Source organism: Ovis aries, chromosome 2, assembly GCF_016772045.2.
Source record: "Ovis aries strain OAR_USU_Benz2616 breed Rambouillet chromosome 2, ARS-UI_Ramb_v3.0, whole genome shotgun sequence".
In the NCBI taxonomy this organism is placed as follows: Eukaryota; Metazoa; Chordata; class Mammalia; order Artiodactyla; family Bovidae; genus Ovis; species Ovis aries.
This window is the reverse complement of record NC_056055.1, coordinates 208,595,124-208,616,456: the sequence shown is the minus strand read 5'-3', so window position 1 is coordinate 208,616,456 and position 21,333 is coordinate 208,595,124. Positions and strand designations below refer to the sequence as shown.

Sequence of the window (21,333 nt, the reverse complement as noted above, 5' to 3'; positions counted from 1 at the left end):
TTCTTTTACTAAGAAGAGAAACCAAAGTATTAGCAAGCATTTAAAGTGAATGGTTCACCTAAAAGGGATTTAATAGAAATAGACTAAATTGAAAAAGAACTGTTATACCATTATATTGATGCCTAACTCCTTTAGAACTGATACACTAAAAAATAACTTATGTTAATAGGTTCATCAATAAAATTGACCAACAAATCAACTAAGTTGTTTTGTTGTATACTGTGTTCAAAGCATCATGCTAGGAACTGTTGGTGCAGAAGCAAAGTTCTGTCATATGCATTTACTAATACCTGGCACCTCTGAGCGACTGGACTGAACTGAACTGAATTCTATCCTGCCTACTTAATCTGTTGACCTCTCAGTTCCTATATTCACTTCACAAGGAAAGAAGCCCCTTTAATTCACTTTCATTCAACAAAAGTAAAAACATAGGACATGAACCTCTTCTTAGTTAAAAGTGGGAACTAGGTGGGGGCTTGGTAGTCATGAAATGGGAACACCTAGACATGTAGTAGCTCTGAAGTGTGACTCATCATTTTGTTTGAAACTAATTCCCAGAATATTTTAAATGTCCACATTTATATTTCACTTTAAAGCCAAGTAAGCTATTAGTGATTCTGTTCCTCCCTAGTCAGACGAATAATAGTGTGTGTGTGTGCGTGTGTGTGTGTGTGTGTGTATGCACGTGTGTACTTTTGTCTAAATAATTTGAGATATTTGGAAGAAAGTTTGCAAGGTGTAAAAACAGGCTTATTTAACTTGCCATTCTTACATACTAATTTTCTTTTCTGGTATTCAGTATGAAGATTTTCTTAACATGGAACACAATGTGAACTTTAAAGACACACTTTTAAAAATAGATATGCAATGATAGTAGGGGTATGAATTTATACAAAATTTTAGAAAGAAAAACTGTGAATATGTGGCCAAAGCCTTAAAAATGTACCAACTCTTTAACGCAGAAAATTCCATTCTTCAAAGTCATCCTTAAGCAATTAGTAAAGAAGTACACGAAATATATTTAGAAGGGTTTTACTTAAAATTATGGCAACCCACTCCAGTTTTCTTGCCTGGAGAATCCCCATGGACAGTGGAGCTGGTGGGCCACAGTCCATGGGGTCACAAAGAGTCGGACACGACTGAGTGACTAAGCACCAGCACTTAAAGTTATTTGTACAGTGAAATATTAGAAGCAATTTTAAATGTCTATCATTGTGGGATTAAACAAATTACAGCAAATGAATTGGATACAACATTATACATCTTTTAAAAACAAAAGTTTAGCAGAAATTTTAATGCCTGTTAAAATATTTATAATATTGTTAGGCTAAAAACAATTTTATTTTCTCTGTTCTACTGTAAATTACCAAACCTTTGCAAGTAAATATATGGGTATAAGTTCTGATTATTACCTAGGACTTGATTCTCAGAAGGAAAATGAACAGTACAAAAGGGGTTATATAAATGATCTGGTTGTAGTTTTCATCGCCTAAGTTATTTCCAGTATTCTGCTGGTCTGAGGAGCTGGGTATTTCTTTATTCCTTCATCAATCCTAATGTCATTTTCCTGGAAGTTGAAAGAATGACCACTCTTCCATCAGGGATATATAGATAATTGTATTCCCTTCCTGGAACCTCTAAACAAGTTCTCAAAATCCATTTGGTTTGAACTTTTTTTCAGATTCCTGATAACTGTAATCAAGTTGTTTCTAGACATGTTCCTCAAATTTATACTCCCACCAATATTATTGTGACTTTTATTGGATATTATGATTTTTTAAAGAAATTTGATAATTTAACATTTTAAAAGATGCCATTTGTAGTCTCATTTTAACTTGTACTTGCTTATAAAAACTTTACCAGCCATTTGTATTTTTCTTTTGTGAAATATACATTTATGTCACTCATCCATTTATGCTTAAATGGTTTACCTTTTATCAATATGTAACTTAGATTAATTCAAAGCATGTACAAATTGGCACAGAACATTGCCATGTTTGTTAAAAATGTTCTAATCTGAAATATTTTATTACAAATTTGCTTTATATTGTTTAATGAAATAAAATATGTATATATATATATATTTTAAATTTTCTCCCATAGGATAGTGTATACCATATCAACTCAGGTTTGGGAGTGTGAGAGGCATACGTGTAAGCTAAGTCACTTCAGTCGTGTCCAACTCTTTGCAACCCTATGGACTGTAGCCCACCAGGCTCCTCTGTCCATGGGATTCTCCAGGGAAGAATACTGGAGTGGGTTGCCGTGCCCTTCTCCAGAGGATCTTCCTGACCCAGGGATCAAACCCTCATCTCTTATGTCTTCTGGTATTGGCAGGTGGGTTCTTTACCACTAGTGGCACCTGGGAAGCCCATATATATAGATACATACAAATAAACAGACTGTTACCACTTATTCATTAGATAAGAAGCAAGTAAGTTTGAGTATATAAGCTGTTTGAGAAAATGGGTCATAAATAAGAAAAAAGAAATAAACATGAAACAAACTCCAATGAACACTTCTTTTGTCAGTGCTAAAATACTCTTCGTTTCAAATTTCAGTTACAATTGATACAAGATTTGACATGTCTTATCCATGATAGGACCTCCATTTGGGACCTCAAATGACCTCTGGAGGCCAATTAGCTATTCCATTTCCTCAAAAAAAAAAAACTTTCTTAGTGAGAAGTTTGATCAGGTTACAGAGGCCTGCAAAGGTGGCTCATTTGCTGAGTCTGTAAAGGTCTCTTGCAATCTTCTCTTCTCCAGACTCATGATTCAGCATCTGCAGTGCTCACGGCACTGGCACAGCTGACAGAAGCTTTGGTTTGTACAAATGCCAGGCAGCACTGTTCCCGAGCTTGATTTAGCATTTCTGTTCACTTTCCACAACATTAACTTTTAGGGAGATTCAACAACCCCCCACCCCCACCCCCCAGCCCAAGATGCAGCCTAAGGTGAGAAGTGACAGATGAGTAATACATGGAAGTTCTTAATCTGAGGCATAAAATTCAAAGGTTTGGAACACACATCAAATTTCAAATGTGCCCACTGTTAGGTGGGCAATTATAAATCCTAAGAAATGTCATGACCCTTGGGCAGTAGTTAGTTCAGGCTACCTAGAAATATCTGTGGAGAGGATACAAGATGGACCAGCCCAGTTACCCACACTGTACAACCCAGCAAGCCCACACTTTTGCACCAGTGCTCATTAGCAATCAAGAAACAAAATCCAGTAATGTTTCCCCACCTTGTTTTGTTTCTCTGCTTGCATCCCATACCTGAGGCATCCATGGACACACCTTATGCTCAGAGGTGCTCCGTAACCTTCCTACAGCTCAGTCTCTCTCTGGATGCAGCCATTCCAGGAATTTTCACCCTGACCAGGGGAGATCAACTGTGTTCCTTACACACAAGTAATCTCTCTCTCTTGTTTAATCTAAATCCACTTTTCCTTATTGATTCTCTATGAAAAGAATAGTTAAACTCCAATGAAGGAAATCAAGCACCCAACTGCATTGATATTACAATGCCTGGTGGCCATGAGGTTTATTTGCCCTCTTTCTGCCTCCATTTCTTCCTTTGCACAACAGGAATAATAATACCCACAGAACTACTGTGAAGACTGAGAGGGAGAATGTTCCCTACATCTTCCTTTCCCCATCTGTCTCCGTCCTTGAGCACCAAAGTCCCTTGTACTAAACAGTCACTCTAACAGCCCCTCCAGTCTGATCATTCAGTTTCCCTGACCATGAGCCTGGTGCTGCCATGGAACTGGAGAAGTCTTGATATCTTCCACTTACATAACATACCGTATGTATAGCCAAGACAATGAGCATTTCTTTATTGACTGGAGCACTTAATGTTATCTCAAACATTTGTAAATTTTAATAAATTTCTCCTAAATGTACATTAAATTTAAAAATAACTTTTATAAGAGGCCACAGTATTTTAGTGAGACAGACAGCAAACCAATGCAGTGTGCCATGAACAGCGTTCTATGAATAAGAATATTTATACTATAGGATGTCCATATGCTGCTGACCATACCTTAGAGTACTGTGGTTTCCCATTTTCATAGTGAATCTCCACATAATCCGAAGACAGCAAACCACTACAAAGGAAAGAAAATACAGTGATTTCCACATTTAAGATACTTGGAGGTTTTAAAAATAACCAGTTCAATAAATGGATGTGAGAGCTATGTAAACCACAAAGCTCTCCTGTCCACAGTAAGGGCAGAACAGATGTCATCAACAGTGCCAAATGTTATCCAGCAACAAATCACTCCTGCATTTGTTAAAAAGGGTAAAATACAGCTAATTTAAAGATGAACTCTTTTTATACACACATTCATCATTTGATTGATATGTTAATATGGAACAAACAAAGAGGCAGGTAACAGGAGAAGATGAGCACTATAAAAATCCACAATTATACTCTAACTAACTGGAAACTCAAAACAATCACTGAGGAAGAGTACAGAGAAAAGACCAGATAGAAAATATTTTAGGCTTTTCAAGTCACAGGGTCTGTATAACCACTATTCAACTCTGCTATTTTATCATGTAAGTTGCTACAGGCTGTACAGTTGTGTTCCAATAACATCTCATGGACACTGAAATCTGAATTTCACATAATTTTCACCCATCAGGAAATATTTTTTTCTTTAATTTTTTGCAACCATTTGGAAGTTTAATAAACATTCTTCACTCGAGGATTACAAAAGCAGAAATGCCAGATATGGCCTGCGGTCCACAGTTTGCTAACTCCTAGAATAAAATAATAGTTAAGAACATAGATTTTTAAGTCAGAGGGAGGTTTAAAACCTAGCCCAGCTCCCTATTAGTAGTGTGACCATGGGCAAGGTACCCAGCTCAGCCTTTACATGAGTCACACGAAGACAACAAAGAGTGTGAATCGCATAGACACTAACAGGATTAAGTGAAACCACCCAGATGAGAACTCAGCACTGAGTACATGCCCAGTAATGGGCACTGCAGCTGTCACTATTTTTAACTCAGCTTCCTCCAACACATTTCCCTTTATACAAGATAGGAAATACAAAATATGTGCCTTCAAACGAGCACAGAACTGCTACGGCATCTAGGTTCCTGTTTCAGCTGTACCACTAGAAATAATGGTAACAAGAGATCACTTACACTGACCGAGTACTCACTACATCCCAGCCATTGTTCTAGGGACTATCAAGGGAGAACTCACTTAGTCCTAATGGTAACTGAAGAACAACAGTAGGTTCAACAATGAGCCAAGGGTGTGCCCTGTATTTAGGTCTCCATTTGTTCTGTAAGAAAAAAGGTTGGAGCAGACGATGTCTCAGGAAGGCCTGCTCTGACATTCTGTCTTCCATAACTCTGCTTACCAGTAGGTTTTCTTGTTGGGAAATCTCAACACTGCTTCTTTAACAAAGGGACGGGAGGACTCAAGGATTTTGCATCATTTTGAGAGCTGCACCTGATGTGGTTCTACTATGACCCAGTGTGCAGGGTCTGGAGGAGGCTTGGAGCCAATCAACAGAGTAACTGGGAGTCACATGAGTGTCTGGTCCAGCCTGGTTTCTGGTGTGAGCTGAAGGACAACCTTTACAACACAGAAATAAGGCAGATGCTTGTATCTTGGACAGGTTTTTCTGTTGAAATTACTAATCAAATGTGTGTCTACTGAAAATTCTACATTTGAAACTAACTTCCCTGGTGGCTCAGATGGTAAAGCGTCTGTCTACAATGGGGGAGACCTGGTCGATCCCTGGGTCAGGAAGATTCCCTGGAGAAGGAAACGGCAACCCACTCCAGTACTCTTGCCTAGAAAATCCCATGGATGGAGGAGCTTGGTGCAGGCTACTGTCCATGGGGTCACAAAGGGTCGGGCATGACTGAGCGACTTCACTTCACTTCACTTCGCTTACTTCACATCTACTCATTCCCTTCTCAAAATCTCAGTAATAGCAGAAATAATGACAGGGGCTTCCCTTGTGGCTCAGCTGGTAAAGAATCCACCTGCAGTGCAGGAGACCCCTGTTCGGTTCCTGGATCAGGAAGATCCGTTGGAGAAGGGATAGGCTACCCACTCCAGTATTCTTGGGCTTCTGTTGTGGCTCAGCTGGTAACGAATCCATCTGCTATGTGGGAAACCTGGGTTCGATCCCTGGCTTGGAAAGAAAGGCTACCCACTCCAGTATTCTGGCCTGGAGAATTAGGTCACAAAGAGTTGGACACTACTGAGCGACTTTCACTTTCACTTTCTTCAATGACAGTTTCAGCTCTCTATACTTGGGAGAACCTGACACGGTGCAGAAACTTCTTTCCGTTCTAGTTAATGAAGCCAGCACTGTGAATGTGCATAAGCAGGTTGTGGATGACAACATTTCTCTCAGGAATATTTCCACAACACCGAGAGGCAGAGAGGCTGCACTAACTGCATTTTAATTACCTCTCTCTACAGGTAATTCATTATTTTCAAAATTCTTAACCACACCATCCCTGGAGGATGTCTAACAGTTGAAAACAAGGCTATTTTAGACCCCCTACTTTTGCTTGTAATTACAAAAGCAGATAATAACATTCTAACCACTAACCGCCAAATATGATAAAGGTCACTTTATCGTATTTCCTCTTTTCAAGGTCTTTTACCCACCATGGACATACCTATTTCTACTATCTCCCGCATGCGAGAATCTTAAAGAAGAGAAATAGCCACTCTTCTAGGAGCCTATGACAGACAGAGATAGACCTAAGACCATATGCTCCCTGTGACAGAGGCGCTCCTCTCTCCCACCTCCTATAAATAGCACCACATCCTCACTTGCACCATCCTTTCCTCCTGTCTGACCAGAGCCATCCCTGCCTTAAAACTGTTTCTTTCATTTATCAGTGTCCCCAGCACCTGGCATGATGCCTGGTGCATAGCAGGTGCCTAATCAACATTTGCTGAGTGAGCGAACATCTACAAACATCCACTCCATGCCAGAGCCACACTGTGTGCTGGGAAAGGGGGATGAAGAATGCCACTCTCCGAAACTGACACTAAGCAAATCAGCACAAACGTATGAGATTCGCCGTTTCATCCTAAAATGGCATTTGTAATCTTCCTGAAGGCGAATTAATGCCAACTGAAATGTAATCTCATTATTAAAGTCTTAATGTGATTTCAAAACAAGACTTTTCAGTGAGGGACAAGTAACACTGGAGAAAAAGAACTGAACAGCTAGTGGTGTGGTGGCCTGTCTCCAGCCACACCCTGCAAAGAAAGAGCAGGTCATCTGTATCTCTGTATGCCTGAAGATAAGCTGTCTGGCAATCTCTGCCTGCAGATGCTCTCCAAGGCCTTTCCTCCACCTCTGCCCTCTGCAGTTTTCCTAGCAGAATTTCCTGTCGGGAACAGACTGTTCTAACAGTCCAATACTGATCTACTTAACAATTACAGTTCCAAGGATAAACTGTCATTTTACTTTGATGATCAGCCAACTGGGCGTTTGGTTCTGAGTTATCTGATAATGTGAGGGAACTGATGAAAAGGAATTTCTGAACATTTTAAATTCTGAAATATACATCCTTTTTCTAGGCATTTAAGTTACAGAAAAGCTATACACCCCAGCTACTGTAGTGCTTCTCATGCAGGTTATCTGGTGAAAGAGAGGTGGCCTTTGGAACTAAAGGGATAAATATAAGATGGAAGTACAGGGATAAATACAAGATGGAAGTTCAAAGCAAGGTGGAAGAGAGTGGAAGAACTGGAATAAGGAAATTCTCTTTTGATATTGTTATGGAATCCTCTCACTCAGCACTTTCATGGTGAATCTGCACAAAGGTAGTGAAGAGAACCTGAACTCTAAAGTCAGACATTATGATTTTATTCAACATATGAAGAATAGATGTAAACACCTTGATGATGCTGAACTCCAAGAGCAAGAGAATGGAAAGACTATTTAAACATAGCGATGAACCAAGAGTCATAGCAACGACGGAGGAGACTGTGGCAGAAATAACGCTGAGTATCCACCCAGTTGCATTTTGTCTTTCTTCCTGGCATGGTAGGACTACATTTCATAGCTTTCCCAGCATTTAGGATGGGATCAAGAGATTGAATTTAGGCTCAAGAGATATGGGTGAAAGTGATGTCCACTCTTCCAGTTTGAACATTAAAATCCAGGCATGACTATCAGAGCTCTCTCTTCCCTGGAATCCTGGAAGTCATATGTCCCAGATGGCATAGCTACAAGGTGGATGCAGTCTAGGGGTTCTTATATCGTGATTTGGAGAACAGCTTCTTAGGAAAGTCACTCAATTTGTACTAGACCGTACCATGGGTAAAAGACAAAATATTACACTGTTAATTCTCAGATTTCCTCTTTATTATTGAAACATGCTCAAAATAATCCTAATTCCAGCATGTGTCGCGAAAAAGCAATGGCACCCCACTCCAGTACTCTTGCCTGGAAAATCCCATGGAGGGAGGAGCCTGGTAGGCTGCAGTCCATGAGGTCTCGAAGAGTTGGACATGACTGAGAGACTTCACTTTCACTTTCACTTTCATGCATTGGAGAAAGAAATGGAAACCCACTCCAGTGTTCTTGCCTGGAGAATCCCAGGGATGGGGGAGCCTGGTGGGCTGCCGTCTATGGGGTCACACAGAGTCGGACACGACTGAAGCGACTTGGCAACAGCAGCAGCAGCCAGCATGTGTCACGAGAAAGTTTTAGAAATTTATGTTGAAAGAATTTCAGAATCATCAACAAATATACAAAGAGAACTACTATTAAGATCTAGACATTGAAAATTCATACAAAAAGAAGTTTTGCCTATATAAATATTTGTTGGTGTCCTTGGTGTGTCTAACGAAAGAAGATATATGAACAGTCAGGTGGCCAAAACTCCAAAAGTTTACATCTTACATTCCTCCAGGGAGGTTCATTATGGAAAAGCCAAGGAAGGATCTGAGTAACTGGGAAAGTTACTTACCAAGAATCCCTAGAGCCTGGAAAAGTCATTAGTGAAGAAGAGTGAATGACTTCTTTGGAAAATAACTTGAATCCCTTACTTTAAAGAAAGAACTATATGCTTTCTTTTGGACAATCCTGATCATGACAGGCTATGAGTGGGTTCATCAAGCAAACTAATTTGTTTGGAAAGAGATGATGTAGAGAACAAGACCCTTGCACTCTAAGAAGTCTACTAGGAAAGACAAACATGGGACCACAAGAAGGTTATTTGTTCTACATCCGTTAAAGATCATTTACTTCCTTTAACAAGTAGTCAAACTACCAGTCTCTAAAGTCTCTTGCAGTTCTGAAATCTGCATTCACTGCAGTTAATGAGATGAACCCTCAGTCTACACCTCTGATTAGGAAATTGAGAACAATCTCTTTTGGAGGGACCTGAGGCCAATAGGGCATTCCCTCAACAGCAGAGCTAGGGGAAAAGTCTAGAAGAACAGTAGCAAGCACCAAGGCTGAAGCACTGGCTGGCCATATGATTTATCATCCAAATCAGGATACAGAAAGAGGCATATTAATAATTATTCCAGGACATCAGACATAAACCAGGAAGGACTGTCCTGGAAAAATGGGGACATACAGTTGCTCTACCTAAGGGTCAAATTTAAGGTACACACATTAAGTTCTACAGAGGTTAGGCTAGTCTATGAGGCGAAAAATACCCCAAAGCTGAGATGTTACTAAGCCAGTAGACTGTGAATATGTCACCTTCTCCAGCTGCTTCTGGGTTTTACATGGCCACTGTTTTTGGACAGACTTAGGATCTCTCTCTCTCTCAGCGCTTGATGTCAGGAAGTACGTGAGAGGGGAATGAGCAGTTTGAGATAAAAAACAAGAATGTTGTGAATCTACATTCACTGCAATACACTGGACTTGTCAGGTCCTGACCAGTCATGCTCCTTGTCAATCAATGTCTTTGCTCTTAAAGAAACAGTGTCACTAATACCCTAATTCCATTCTCGGAGGTAAAATATGTAAATTGCTTCCATATGTTTTCAAACTGGGACTGGAAGGTCAATATTTGCATGAACAGTGAAAGATTATGTCTAGAAAAGAAAGGAGTGTCACCGATGCCCATTTTAATCATGGAAATTCACTCATCTGATTATCTTCTGCTTGACAATGTCTAACTCCTCAGTATTAGGATCCCTGGGCATCCTACATGGCTCCTAACAGATTCACACTGGAGGTGTGCCCTTCACCCCACCAGGTCTTACACTTGAAGTAGGCTGGGACCTGGGACCCTTTTCCAGGGTGCTTGCAATTTGCGCCTGCACAACAGAATACAAGAAACCATAAGAGACTAAAAATAACTACATGCCTGCTGTAGCGGGAGCAATTATGAGCAATAACATACGAAAAGGCCACAAACCAACTACCATTATGGGGGTGCCGGGAGCAAAAGCAAGGTCCTGCACGTGATCCCTGCACGCAGCATCAGCAAGGGGGTGGGCAGACCTCCTAAGCTACCCCTCCAACCCCACCCACTCACTGGTGCACCACCCCCCAACCCCATTTGAGAAATCAGCCTGCCCTCCTTGGAGAGCAAGCAAGAGTACCTGTTGTTTTCACTCTCTCATGCTACAGCACAAGTTTCAATAAAGCCTTGCCTGGAATTCTCATCTGCCCTCTTATCAATTTCTACTGATGGAAAAGTCCAAGGACCCAGTACCTTCATTTATTTGATAACAATAAACGCTGAGCACTATGGAGAGTCTCAGCTTCATGGGGCATCAAGGAGAACAGTATTGGACAACGAAGCACCATGCCTGCTCCCTCTTTCCATTAGTTTTACTTTTTTCCTTTTATACACCTAACTTTTAATTAATTAAATCATCACTCTAAGTTGTAATGAGGAGAGATACAGACTTTATTTTTTTAATATAAATTTTTTATTTTAATTGAAGGCTAATTACTTTACAATGCTGTATTGGTTTTGCCAGACAGATACAGACTTTAAACTTAGTACATTCATACAAGTGGAAGCTTGTAAATTTACTATTATCCTCATGGTGCTTTCCTTTTTGAAAACAACAAACTTAAAAGGTAAGAAGACTCTTCAACCACCACTTTTCTCAAGTTTTAAGAAAAAGACTCAACCCAACTGAAATAATTTTTAATACCAAAAGTTATTTCAGCTAGAAACTATATACTCCTTTGAGTGTAAACAATACAGTGAGAATTTTAAAGCTGTGTTCAAAGATTATAGACATGGAGAGGTTTGGATTTAAGAGTAGAGAAATTATATGTTAAGTGGGTGAAAGTAATTACAGGTTGAATTGAGGGTTGGTGTTAAGTCAAACAGTGTCGGCACGCTAGGCCAGGGCTGGAGAAATATGCCAGGGCATATTTCATAGGATTGGAGCTGGAGGCGGAGACCACTCCCAGTACAAGCAAGCTGTAGAGATGTGAGCTTCTCTGAGGGTCACCACAGGAATTCAATGAGTTCCTGAACCACAGGAGAGGCTGCAGTACTTTAATGTGTAGGCACTCATAAGCGATGGCCCCGTGCACCATAATACAGTTAAGAACACCATATAAAATACTAGGTTGTCCAAAAAGTTCATTTGAGTTTTTCTGTAACTAACTTTTTGGTCAACACAGTAAGAATAGGAAACTTAAAACCTTTTAAGTTAATAGATAAGGCAGTAGAGAGAAGAAGAGTTAGCAGAGAAGTAAGGGATAAACCTGAGATGACATAAAAGCTGAGAACCCCCATGCAAGCTGGCCTGATCAGCTGATAAAAGGAGTCAATTAAGAGTTCTCCTCTGAGGAGCTATAAGAAGGAATGCATTTGAGTCAGTTCTAATGAGGTGGATGAACCTAAGCCTATTACACAGAGTGAAGTAAGTCAGAAAGAGAAAAACAAATATCACACACACTAAAGCATATATATGCAATCTAGAAAGACAGTACTGATGAACCTATGTGCAGGGCAGCAATGGAGACGCAGACATAGAGAACAGACTTGTGTAAACTGTGAGGGAAGCAGAGGGTTGGACAAATGGAGAAAGTAGCATGGAAATGCAAACACTAACATATGTAAAATAGATAACCAGGGGGAATTTGCTGTATGACTCAAGGAGCTCAGACCGGTGCTCTGACAACCTGGAGGAGTGGGATGGGGTGGGAGATGACAGGGAGGTTCAAGACAGAGGGGACATATATATATATATGGCTGGTTCATGTTGATATATGACAGAAATCAACACAATACTGTAAAGCAATTATCCTTCAATTAAAAACAAATAAATTTTTTTAAAAAGAGTTCTCAGAGGAGTAGCATCAATCAAGAGACATTTTTAATTACCCAAGAATGAAAGTGAAAGTGAAAGTCGCTCAGCCATGTCTGACTCTTTGAGACCCCAAGGACTATACAGTCCATGGAATTCTCCAGGCCAAAATACTAGAGTGGGTAGCTCTTCCCTTCTCCACGGGATCTTCCCAGCCCAGGGATCGAACCCAGGTCTCCCACATTGCAGGCGGATTCTTTCCCAGCTGAGCTACAAGGAAACACCACATATAAGAATGAAAGATGCTTAATTTCTTCTCCCTAACTTTTAAGCCACATCATTTGAGGGAGTTAACACATTCTTAGTGTGGCTGCCACTATCTCTGTAAGTACATCAGTAATTCTGAGATTCCTCTTATGATAGAACTGCAGTCACTTTCACACAAGTGGTTTTACCCCAATATGTCATGAAACAAGAACAATTTTAAACATAGGGAAAACCGAATCCAAATAAAGATAGCGTATCTTTTGAACACAGTTATACACAACTGAAATGCTTTGGTGTACCATTTTCAAAATTGATAATGAATATCATAGTTTGTGGAATATTGCTAATTCAGGTTCTTTTCTGACCTGCCCAATATTTCTTTATAAAACCATCTAACCAGGCTTCACGTGCAGTGAAACTTTACAGAAATAGACACAGATCCGTTATCAGTCTTGCCTTCTTGGAACTTTGTCTAGAAGAAAAAACTACCATCCAACTCCAGTTTTTGTCATCTCCCAAGACAAGATCTCCCTACTTCTTTTATTTTTCAGTCTATAGGGATAAACTTTCCATTTGTTCATACAGTGTCCAGTCTTCCCAGGTATGCGTGAAATAGTCAAAAAGATGAAAGCAAAACAAATGGAAAAACTACCAAAAATAGTAAGAGCTAACTAAGATAGCCAGTTATAAGATATACATGCAAAAACAAAATACAATTCTATGTGCACAAGCAAAAATAACCTAGAAATAATCCAGGGGGAAAGTTGCTACTAACAACGACAACAGTGGCAACAAATGTTATATATGTATTATGGATGTGAATATTGACACATGTATAGATGAACATATACTCTATACCGTTAATGTAATTCCAAACAAAATCTCAGAAAGTTTGTTTAACTTGACAAAAGTATTTTAAAGTTTATTTTAAAGAATAAATGTTTATGACAACCTGTTTGTTTTCAAAAGAGGGGTAACAATAGGACCTTACATTACTACAAGAGTAAATAAAATACAGAGCACTGGCCTGATTAGATGGACACTCCAAAGGACAAACAGAAAGTAAAGTTCATACAAAAGAAGTAATACATGAAAATAATGACATTTTAAATTGGTAAAGAAGAAAATCAATAAAGAATAAATAGGTTTGGAACAACGGACTAAACTTTTGGGGAAAATTAGATCCCTACAGTAGATCTTACACCAAATAATAATATACACATTAAAGGCATATATGTTTCAAAATCAATTTAGTATAAGAAAAATATAACTGAATGCTAGGAAGAAGAGATCATTTTGTGCATGATCTTAAACTCAGAAATAACTTTAATAACAGATAAAACTATACATTTTTTTAAATTTCCACAAGTTAATATTTAAAATAACATAAACAATGTCAAAGCAAACTGAAAAAAAATAAGTACATGAAAAACAAAGAGTGGCTATTTTTTAAGGAGCCAAAACAAAAGCAAACAACCCAACAAAAAGAAGGCAAATGACATGGGCAGATGATACACAAAATATTATGTACAAAATGCAATCCACAGAAGAAAAGAAAGCAAATGCCAATGGTGATGAATTATATACAAACCTACCATTGTATTAGTGATAAAACACCTGTAAATCAAAATAGCTGTAAGAGATCATTTTCTCCCATCAGTTTAGAAGATAAAAAATGAGTAATAGGAGCTAGATTTGAAGCTAAATTGGCACTTCAGTACTGGTGGGAACATGAATTAATATGCTTTTCTAGGGGGCAACTTGAACTTGCCAGGTGACTCTCCTGCAAATGTAGCAGACATTTGGGTTCGATCCCTGGGTCAGGAAGATCCTCTGGAGAAGGAAAGAGCAACCCACTCAGTATTCTTGCCTGGAAAATCCCATGAACAGAGAAGCCTGGTGGGCTGCAGTCCAGGAGGCCACAAAGCGTTGGACATACAATTGAGCACACAGGGGGCAACTTACAATAGCCATTAAAAGACCGAAAGTACTTTCACCTTAAATCCTTAAGTTGTTATAATCTTTTAAGCGCTGCTCATAAAGCTTTCCTGAGGAAATAACTAGACAAAAACAAACATAGATACACATGGAGCTCTTCTCTGCAGATGATATAAATGTGAATAGGTTTAAATGTGTTTGTACAGGGGTCTTCGCTGGTGGTCCCTGGGCTTCCCTGGTGGCTCAGAGGTTAAAGCGTCTGCCTCCAATGCAGGAGACCTGGGTTCGATCCCTGGGTTGGAAAGATCCCCTGGAGAAGGAAATGGCAACCCACTCCAGTATTCTTGCCTGGAGAATCCCATGGACAGAGGAGCTTGGTAGGCTACAGTCCACGGGGTCACAAAGAGTCGGACACGACTGAGTGACTTCACTTTCACTTGCTGGTGGTCCAGTGGTTAAGAATCTGCCTTCCAATGCAGGGGACTCAGGTTCAGTTCCTTGGTCAGGGAACTAAGATCCCACATGTGGCAGGGCAACTAAGCCCACGCGTTGTAGAGCCTGTGCTCCACAACTAGAGAAGCCCGCGAGTGTGGCTAAAACTAGGAAAAGGCTGTGTGCCACAATGAAGACCCAGAGCAGCCAAAAAAAAAAAAAAATTAATAAAAACTAAATTTTAAAAAATATGTTTTTAAAGATGCTTGAAAACACTGGAAAGATGCTTACAATACCACATCAAAAAAAAGCCCATGAGAAAATACTATGATATTATGTTCAGTACCTTTTTAAAAGTATGTCTGTATGTGTATATTCACACACAAAAAAATCTTCAAAGATACACAAATATAATTGTAGGCTTGCTTTCTGTAGAATTTTCAAAGGTTTTTATTTTCTTTCTTTCCTTACCCATAATTCCTAAAGTTTTACAATGAATATACGTTTTCTTTGAGAAACCAAAAGTTATATTTTCTTAAAGGAAGGGAAACACAGCTCTTCAGGAAGAGGATTAATTAATTAACTAATTAATTAGTGACCACTTGCAAGCACAGGTAAATAAAAGAGTTACAGGAGATGACAACTACCACCAACCACACTGTGGGCAGCAGCTAGCCTGGCTACTTCTGTCCCATCAACTCAGTGCGATCAACAATCCCTGAACACAAGGAGGTTGGGGTGAGGACAGGAAAAGAAACAAAATGCAATCTCTACCCTCAAGGTGACTACAATCTCACAGCTAAAATAAGACTGGACAGCATATACCCTAATATCATAAACAGTAAACCATCAAGCTGCCCCAAAAGGGCAAATTAATTTCAACTAAGATGATCAGGTGGGCTTTCCCTGTGGCTCAGCTGATAGAGAATCTACCTGAAATGTGGGAGACCTGGGTTCGATCCCTGGGTTGGGAAGATCTCCTGGAGAAGGGAAAGGCTACCCACTCCAGTATTCTGGCCTGGAGAATTTTATGGACTATATAGTCCATGGGGTTGCAGAGTTGGACACAACTGAGTGACTTTCACTTTCAAGATGACTGGGAGCTTTTCGATGAGAAAAGAGGGCCAGGGCTTCCCTGGTGGTCTAGTGGTTAAGAATCCACCTGCAAAAGCAGGGGACACAGGTTCAACCCCTGGTCCGGGCTTCCTGGGGAGCAACTAAGCCCACGCCCCTAGAGACCATGCTCTGCAACAAAAGATGCCACTGCAATGAGAGACAACTAGAGAGCAGCCTCCACCTGCCATAACTGCAGAAAACGCATGTGCAGCAATGAAGACCCAGGGCAGCCAGAAAGAAATAAATATGAAAAAAGAAAAAGAAAAGAAAACAGGGCCAGGGTAGATTCAGGACAAAATACAGATAGGCAAATAGGCAGGAAAGAGCAGGTAACATAGACAGGGATCAAAGTGTGCAGCCAGAGAGGATATTCTGGGAGTGGCTAAAAGTCCAGTGGCTAGGGCATCGGGCATGGGGTGATGGTGTTTGAAAGGTAGGATTGGGACCAGACAGGACACAGGTTTAAGCAGAGAAGTTTGAACCTCCTAAGGAAAGGGAACTCTAGGGCCAAGTACTCAGACTAGGAAGAGCTGAGCGTAAGCACTGCATTCTGTGTCTTCAGAAGCTGCAGAGTCTTTAAAGCCTGGGAAGGACTGAACACAGATAAGGTTCTTTTACTGGGTCAATTAGAGCCATCTGCAAAGTAATTAATGTGAGCAGCAGGGGAGAACGGCATGAGATCAACAAAGACATTAAGAAAAGGCCTTTCCACATATGAAAACCTGTAGCTTTAATTTTCTTTCAATCATTCAATTAATGGCTGAAGACTGAGAAGCAAAAAGGAAAAAAGAAAGCAGATGAAGTTAGATAAAGAAGTGATTCCCAAAATTTAAAGATTAATTCATTTTTAAATTTTCCATATCCTTTTTATTTGTATTAATGCAGTTTTTTAATTTTTATACAGTTTTAAAGGTTATTTTCCATTGCAGTTATCACAGCATATTGGCTATATTCTCCTGTGTTGTGCTATACATCCTTGAGCCTACCTTACGCCTAGTAGTTTGTGCCTCCCACTCCCCTACCCCTATGTTGACCCACCCTCCCCTCCCAGCCAGTACCCACTAGTTTGTTCTCTGTATCTGTGAGTCTCCTTTTTTGTTACATTGTTTGTTTAGATTCCACATATAAGTGATACCATGTGGTATTTGTCTTTCTCTGTCTGACTTCATTAACATAAAGCCCTCCAAGTCTATCCACGTTGCTGTGCTGTGCTGCGGTTAGTCACTTCAGTCATGTCCAGCTTTTTGCGACCCCATGCACTATAGCCCGCCAGGCTCCTCTGTCCATGGGGATTCTCCAGGTAAGAAAACTGGAGTGGGTTGCCATGCTCTCCTCCAGGGGATTTTCCAAACCCAGGAATTGAATGCAGGTCTCCCGCATTTCAGGCAGATTCTTTACTGTCTGAGCCACCAGGGAAGCCTAAGAATACTGCAGTGGGTAGCCCATCCCTTCTCCAGGGAATCTTCCCCACCCAGGGATCAAATCGGGGTCTCCTGCATTGCAGGTGGATTCTGTACCAACTAAGCAGTTACCAGGGAAGCCCATGTTGCTGTAAATGGCAGAATTTCTTTAAATGTTTTTACTGTGAATTACAGATATCTGTCCTAAAATTTGTTGTGCAAATTTTAGCAAAAAATGCAATTTTATGCTGTTTTAGTAAAATCTCTATAGAACAATCACAATTGTCCTTTGTGTGCTCTCTTCCTCTCTTCTTACCCTACCAAGGAGGAACCTAACCCTTTACTTCTCTTGAGCTACTGAAGTCTGAGCATGCGTGGTATCTGCTGGCTGACCTGAGAACCAAGGCCTGCAAGGCCCTATAAAGGAAGAGACATTTGATTCTGTCACGCTAGATTTCTCTTACTGTCAGAAAACAACATTCTGTGCAATCCTGAGATCCTTCATACATAGAACACAGGACCCTTTAGAGATGATAACCATGGTCCTTCCTAAATATTAGATATGTTCATCAAATTGTCAGAATATAGCAATCTGTTCTGTGTTAACATCAAACCACTACAGAAGACAAGAATACCACACAGCAAGAAGAGGTGGGAAGAGGAGGGGAAAAGAAAAGGAGAACTTTTTTGCAGTTTCTTCAAGAAACTACAAAATTACTCTCAAACAAAGTGGCACCCATTTTTTTAAATTACCACTTGGGGGGAGGGCAGAGGTGGGTGGGACAAACTAGGAGAATAGCCTTGACATATATACACTGTGCCGTGCTGTCTTAGTTACTTAGACTCTTTGCAATCCCATGGACTGTAGCCCGCCAGGCTCCTCTGTCCATGGGGATTCTCCAGGCAAGAATACTGGAGTGGGTTGCCATGCCCTCCTCCAGGGTATCTCCCCAACCTGGGGACTGAACACAGGTCTCCCCCATTGCAGACCGATTCTTTACCATCTGAGCCACCAGGGAAGCCCAAGAATACTGGAGAGGGTAGCCTATCCCTTCTCCAGGGGATCTTTCCGACCCAGGAATTGAACTGGGATCTCCTGCATCGCAGGAAGATTCTTCACCAGCTGAGCTACCAGGGAAGCCCCATATACACACTACCATGCATAAAACAGACAGCTAGTGGGAAACTGCTGTATAACATAGCAAGCTCAACTTGGAGCTCTGTGAAAACTTAGAGGGGTGGCATGTGGGGTGGAATGAGGCTCAAGGAGGAGATATATGTATACGTAGCGCTGATTAACTTTGTTGTACAGCAGAAACACAACATTGTAAAGCAGCTATACTCCAATTTTATTTAAAGTGCCAATAAATAAACAAATAAATTACCACTTGGGATAATGATCTTCAGTGTTCTAAGCACATTTCATGGCATTAAGAAATTATTCACTGGGCTTTTGATTGTTTAAAAAAAATCATGATTTTCCTAATTTCTCTAATCAAAGAGATTTTTTCATTCTTCCAAATTATGTACCATTTCAAAATAATGACAACAGACCTCTAAAAATGATAGAATTTATTGGAAAAACTACCATTACTTGGTAACTTCTTTGGAAAGGGAATTTCTTCCAACTACTGCAGACCTGCTGATTCCATGTAGTTCATTCAAGTGCCAACTGGGCCTTTTTTCACTCTGCTGCTGCTGCTGCTGCTAAGTCATTTCAGTCGTGTCCGACTTTGTGCAACCCCATAGACGGCAGCCAACTAGGCTCCCCCGTCCCTGGGATTCTCCAGGCAAGAACACTGGAGTGGGTTGCCATTTCCTTCTGCTCGCTGTTAAACCCTTAGGCAACGATGAATGCCCGAACTGTACAGGCAGCCAGGGGCCATTTGTTCTTTGAACTAATGAACAGACAGGTGAATAAGAATCAGGAGATCCAACTCCTAACCTGACTCTTACTGTCTCTGGGTCTTGGGAGAAGTCCCTAATATTGTGGAACAAGTTTTCTCCCTTACAAAAACCAAAAATGTTGGATTACAGGACCTCTAAATGACTGCCATCATCTCCTACCCTAAAAGCATAGCTTGCTAAGCTGGGTCTTGGGATTGTTAACACAATATCACATCTATCTGGTACCTGCTTTGTCAAGTAATCAACTTTCTATATACTAGGATGACTTCAGGCCAACTTTTCCAGAATGCTGCTAAAAGAATAGTTCCATTCATGTTCCATATATACTACAAAGCTCTGCTTTATAATTTTTATCTAATTCTACATATTTCTATGTACCTCCACCAAAAAAGAACACCTCAATTTCCAAGAAGAAAAGTGATAAACTCTTTCTACAGATTAGATTAATAAAGAACAAAAAAAATTTACATAGAAATTCAGCTATGATTAAGATCTGCCAATGCTATAGTATATAACATTATAGTGTATTAACACCAATCTATTTAAGGGGTATAGGGCTTCCTAGATGGCTCAGTGGTAAAGAATACACCTGCCAAAGCAGGAGACACAGAAGGTGAGAGTTTGATCCCTAGGATGGGAAAATTCCCTAGAGTAGGAAATGGCAATACATTCCAGTATTCTTATCTGGAAAATTCTGTGGACAGAGGAACCTGATGGGGTACAAAGAGCTGGACACAACTGAGCGACGAAGCACACTCACATGCACACGTTTAAGGGGCATGCTGAAAACCAGACAGCACAATTATAAACCTGTTACTTGATTACAACTAAAAATAAGTTAGAAACTTAAGTCAACTATCATTCTTTATAATAAAGATACTAAAAACCAAAGATAACAGGAAAAAATAAGAATTTGTTTGCATAAGTAACTTACGATAAGCAACTCTGATGACATCTGATATCATTTTGAAAGACATGTATAAAACAGTGATTACAGCTGAGTAATTTCATCTGTTTCAGTCTTATTATAACATCCAGACATACTGCATACTATCTGAATTTATATCTTTCAAAAGCTACTCAGATCATTAGCTATTTGCACTTCTCTGAATATGTCTTAAAATTCATTTTAAATATTGTATAATCAGATACTTTCCATCAATTTTAAGAAATGTAAAGTGCCAGTCATAAAATAAAATCAGTGGTAGCAGAAAAAAGCAAAACAGTAAACCTATAAATCAGAGTTTTAAGACAATTGCTGCAAATGGGTTTTTTCTCAAGCCAGGCAACTTTCATTAAATTGTCTTAACATTTCAAGTCCAAGAAGACATTCTTACCCACATTCACAATTAAAGTGCCTCTCAATGTTTGGAGGAAAGTGAAATCTTTATAAGATTCTAGAAGCAGCCAAATCCCAGAGAGACTGACACAGAAAAAAGGAGAAACTATTCTATTTAGGTTCTTTCAGAGAAGCTATTTTTAGTTTAATCCTAAAAACAGACATTTTTAGAACACTGAAGGAAATTCTAACAATTAACAATGTGATCCATAGTGGCAAATTTACCAAGTATCAATAGCAAATTCCAGGATCATAAGTACTTAGTGTTGGAGACGATGGGGAAGAATAAAGATCCTATGTGAACTGACTAACATCAAAGAAAGTCATGTTGTTGTTCAGTTGCTGAATCATGTCAGACACTTTGAGACCTCACGGACTGCAGCACACTAGGTCTCCCTGTGCCCCACTATGTCATAGAGTCTGCCCAAGTTCATGTCCACTGAATCAGTGATGTCATTCAAGCATCTCATCTTGGATAGCAAGATCGAACCAGTCAATCCTAAAGAAAGCCATACCATGATAGGTAATTCACTATGATGACAGAAAATGGAGTGGACTACATTCAGAGAAAAACCCAGAAACTAACAGTCCAGTAGAGTAAAAACTCCAGGCTCAGAGAATATTCATGAGTTGAAATGCAGATAAGAGTCTAGAGATCACACCAGCATATAAATAACACAGAAGCAAG

At 39.9% G+C, this 21,333-nt stretch overlaps 1 protein-coding gene across 6 annotated transcripts in view; it reads right to left on the bottom strand.

The window, feature by feature from the left end:
* The window catches only part of ADAM23 (ADAM metallopeptidase domain 23), a 188,966-nt gene that overhangs the window by 83,393 nt on the left and 84,240 nt on the right, over positions 1-21,333 (bottom strand). For all 6 annotated transcript variants that reach the window (XM_060411249.1, XM_060411248.1, XM_015093509.4 and 3 more), the window contains exon 4: positions 4,050-4,113. In XM_060411249.1, coding sequence (XP_060267232.1) covers positions 4,050-4,113 — 64 coding nt within the window. The remainder of the gene's footprint in view (positions 1-4,049; positions 4,114-21,333) is intronic.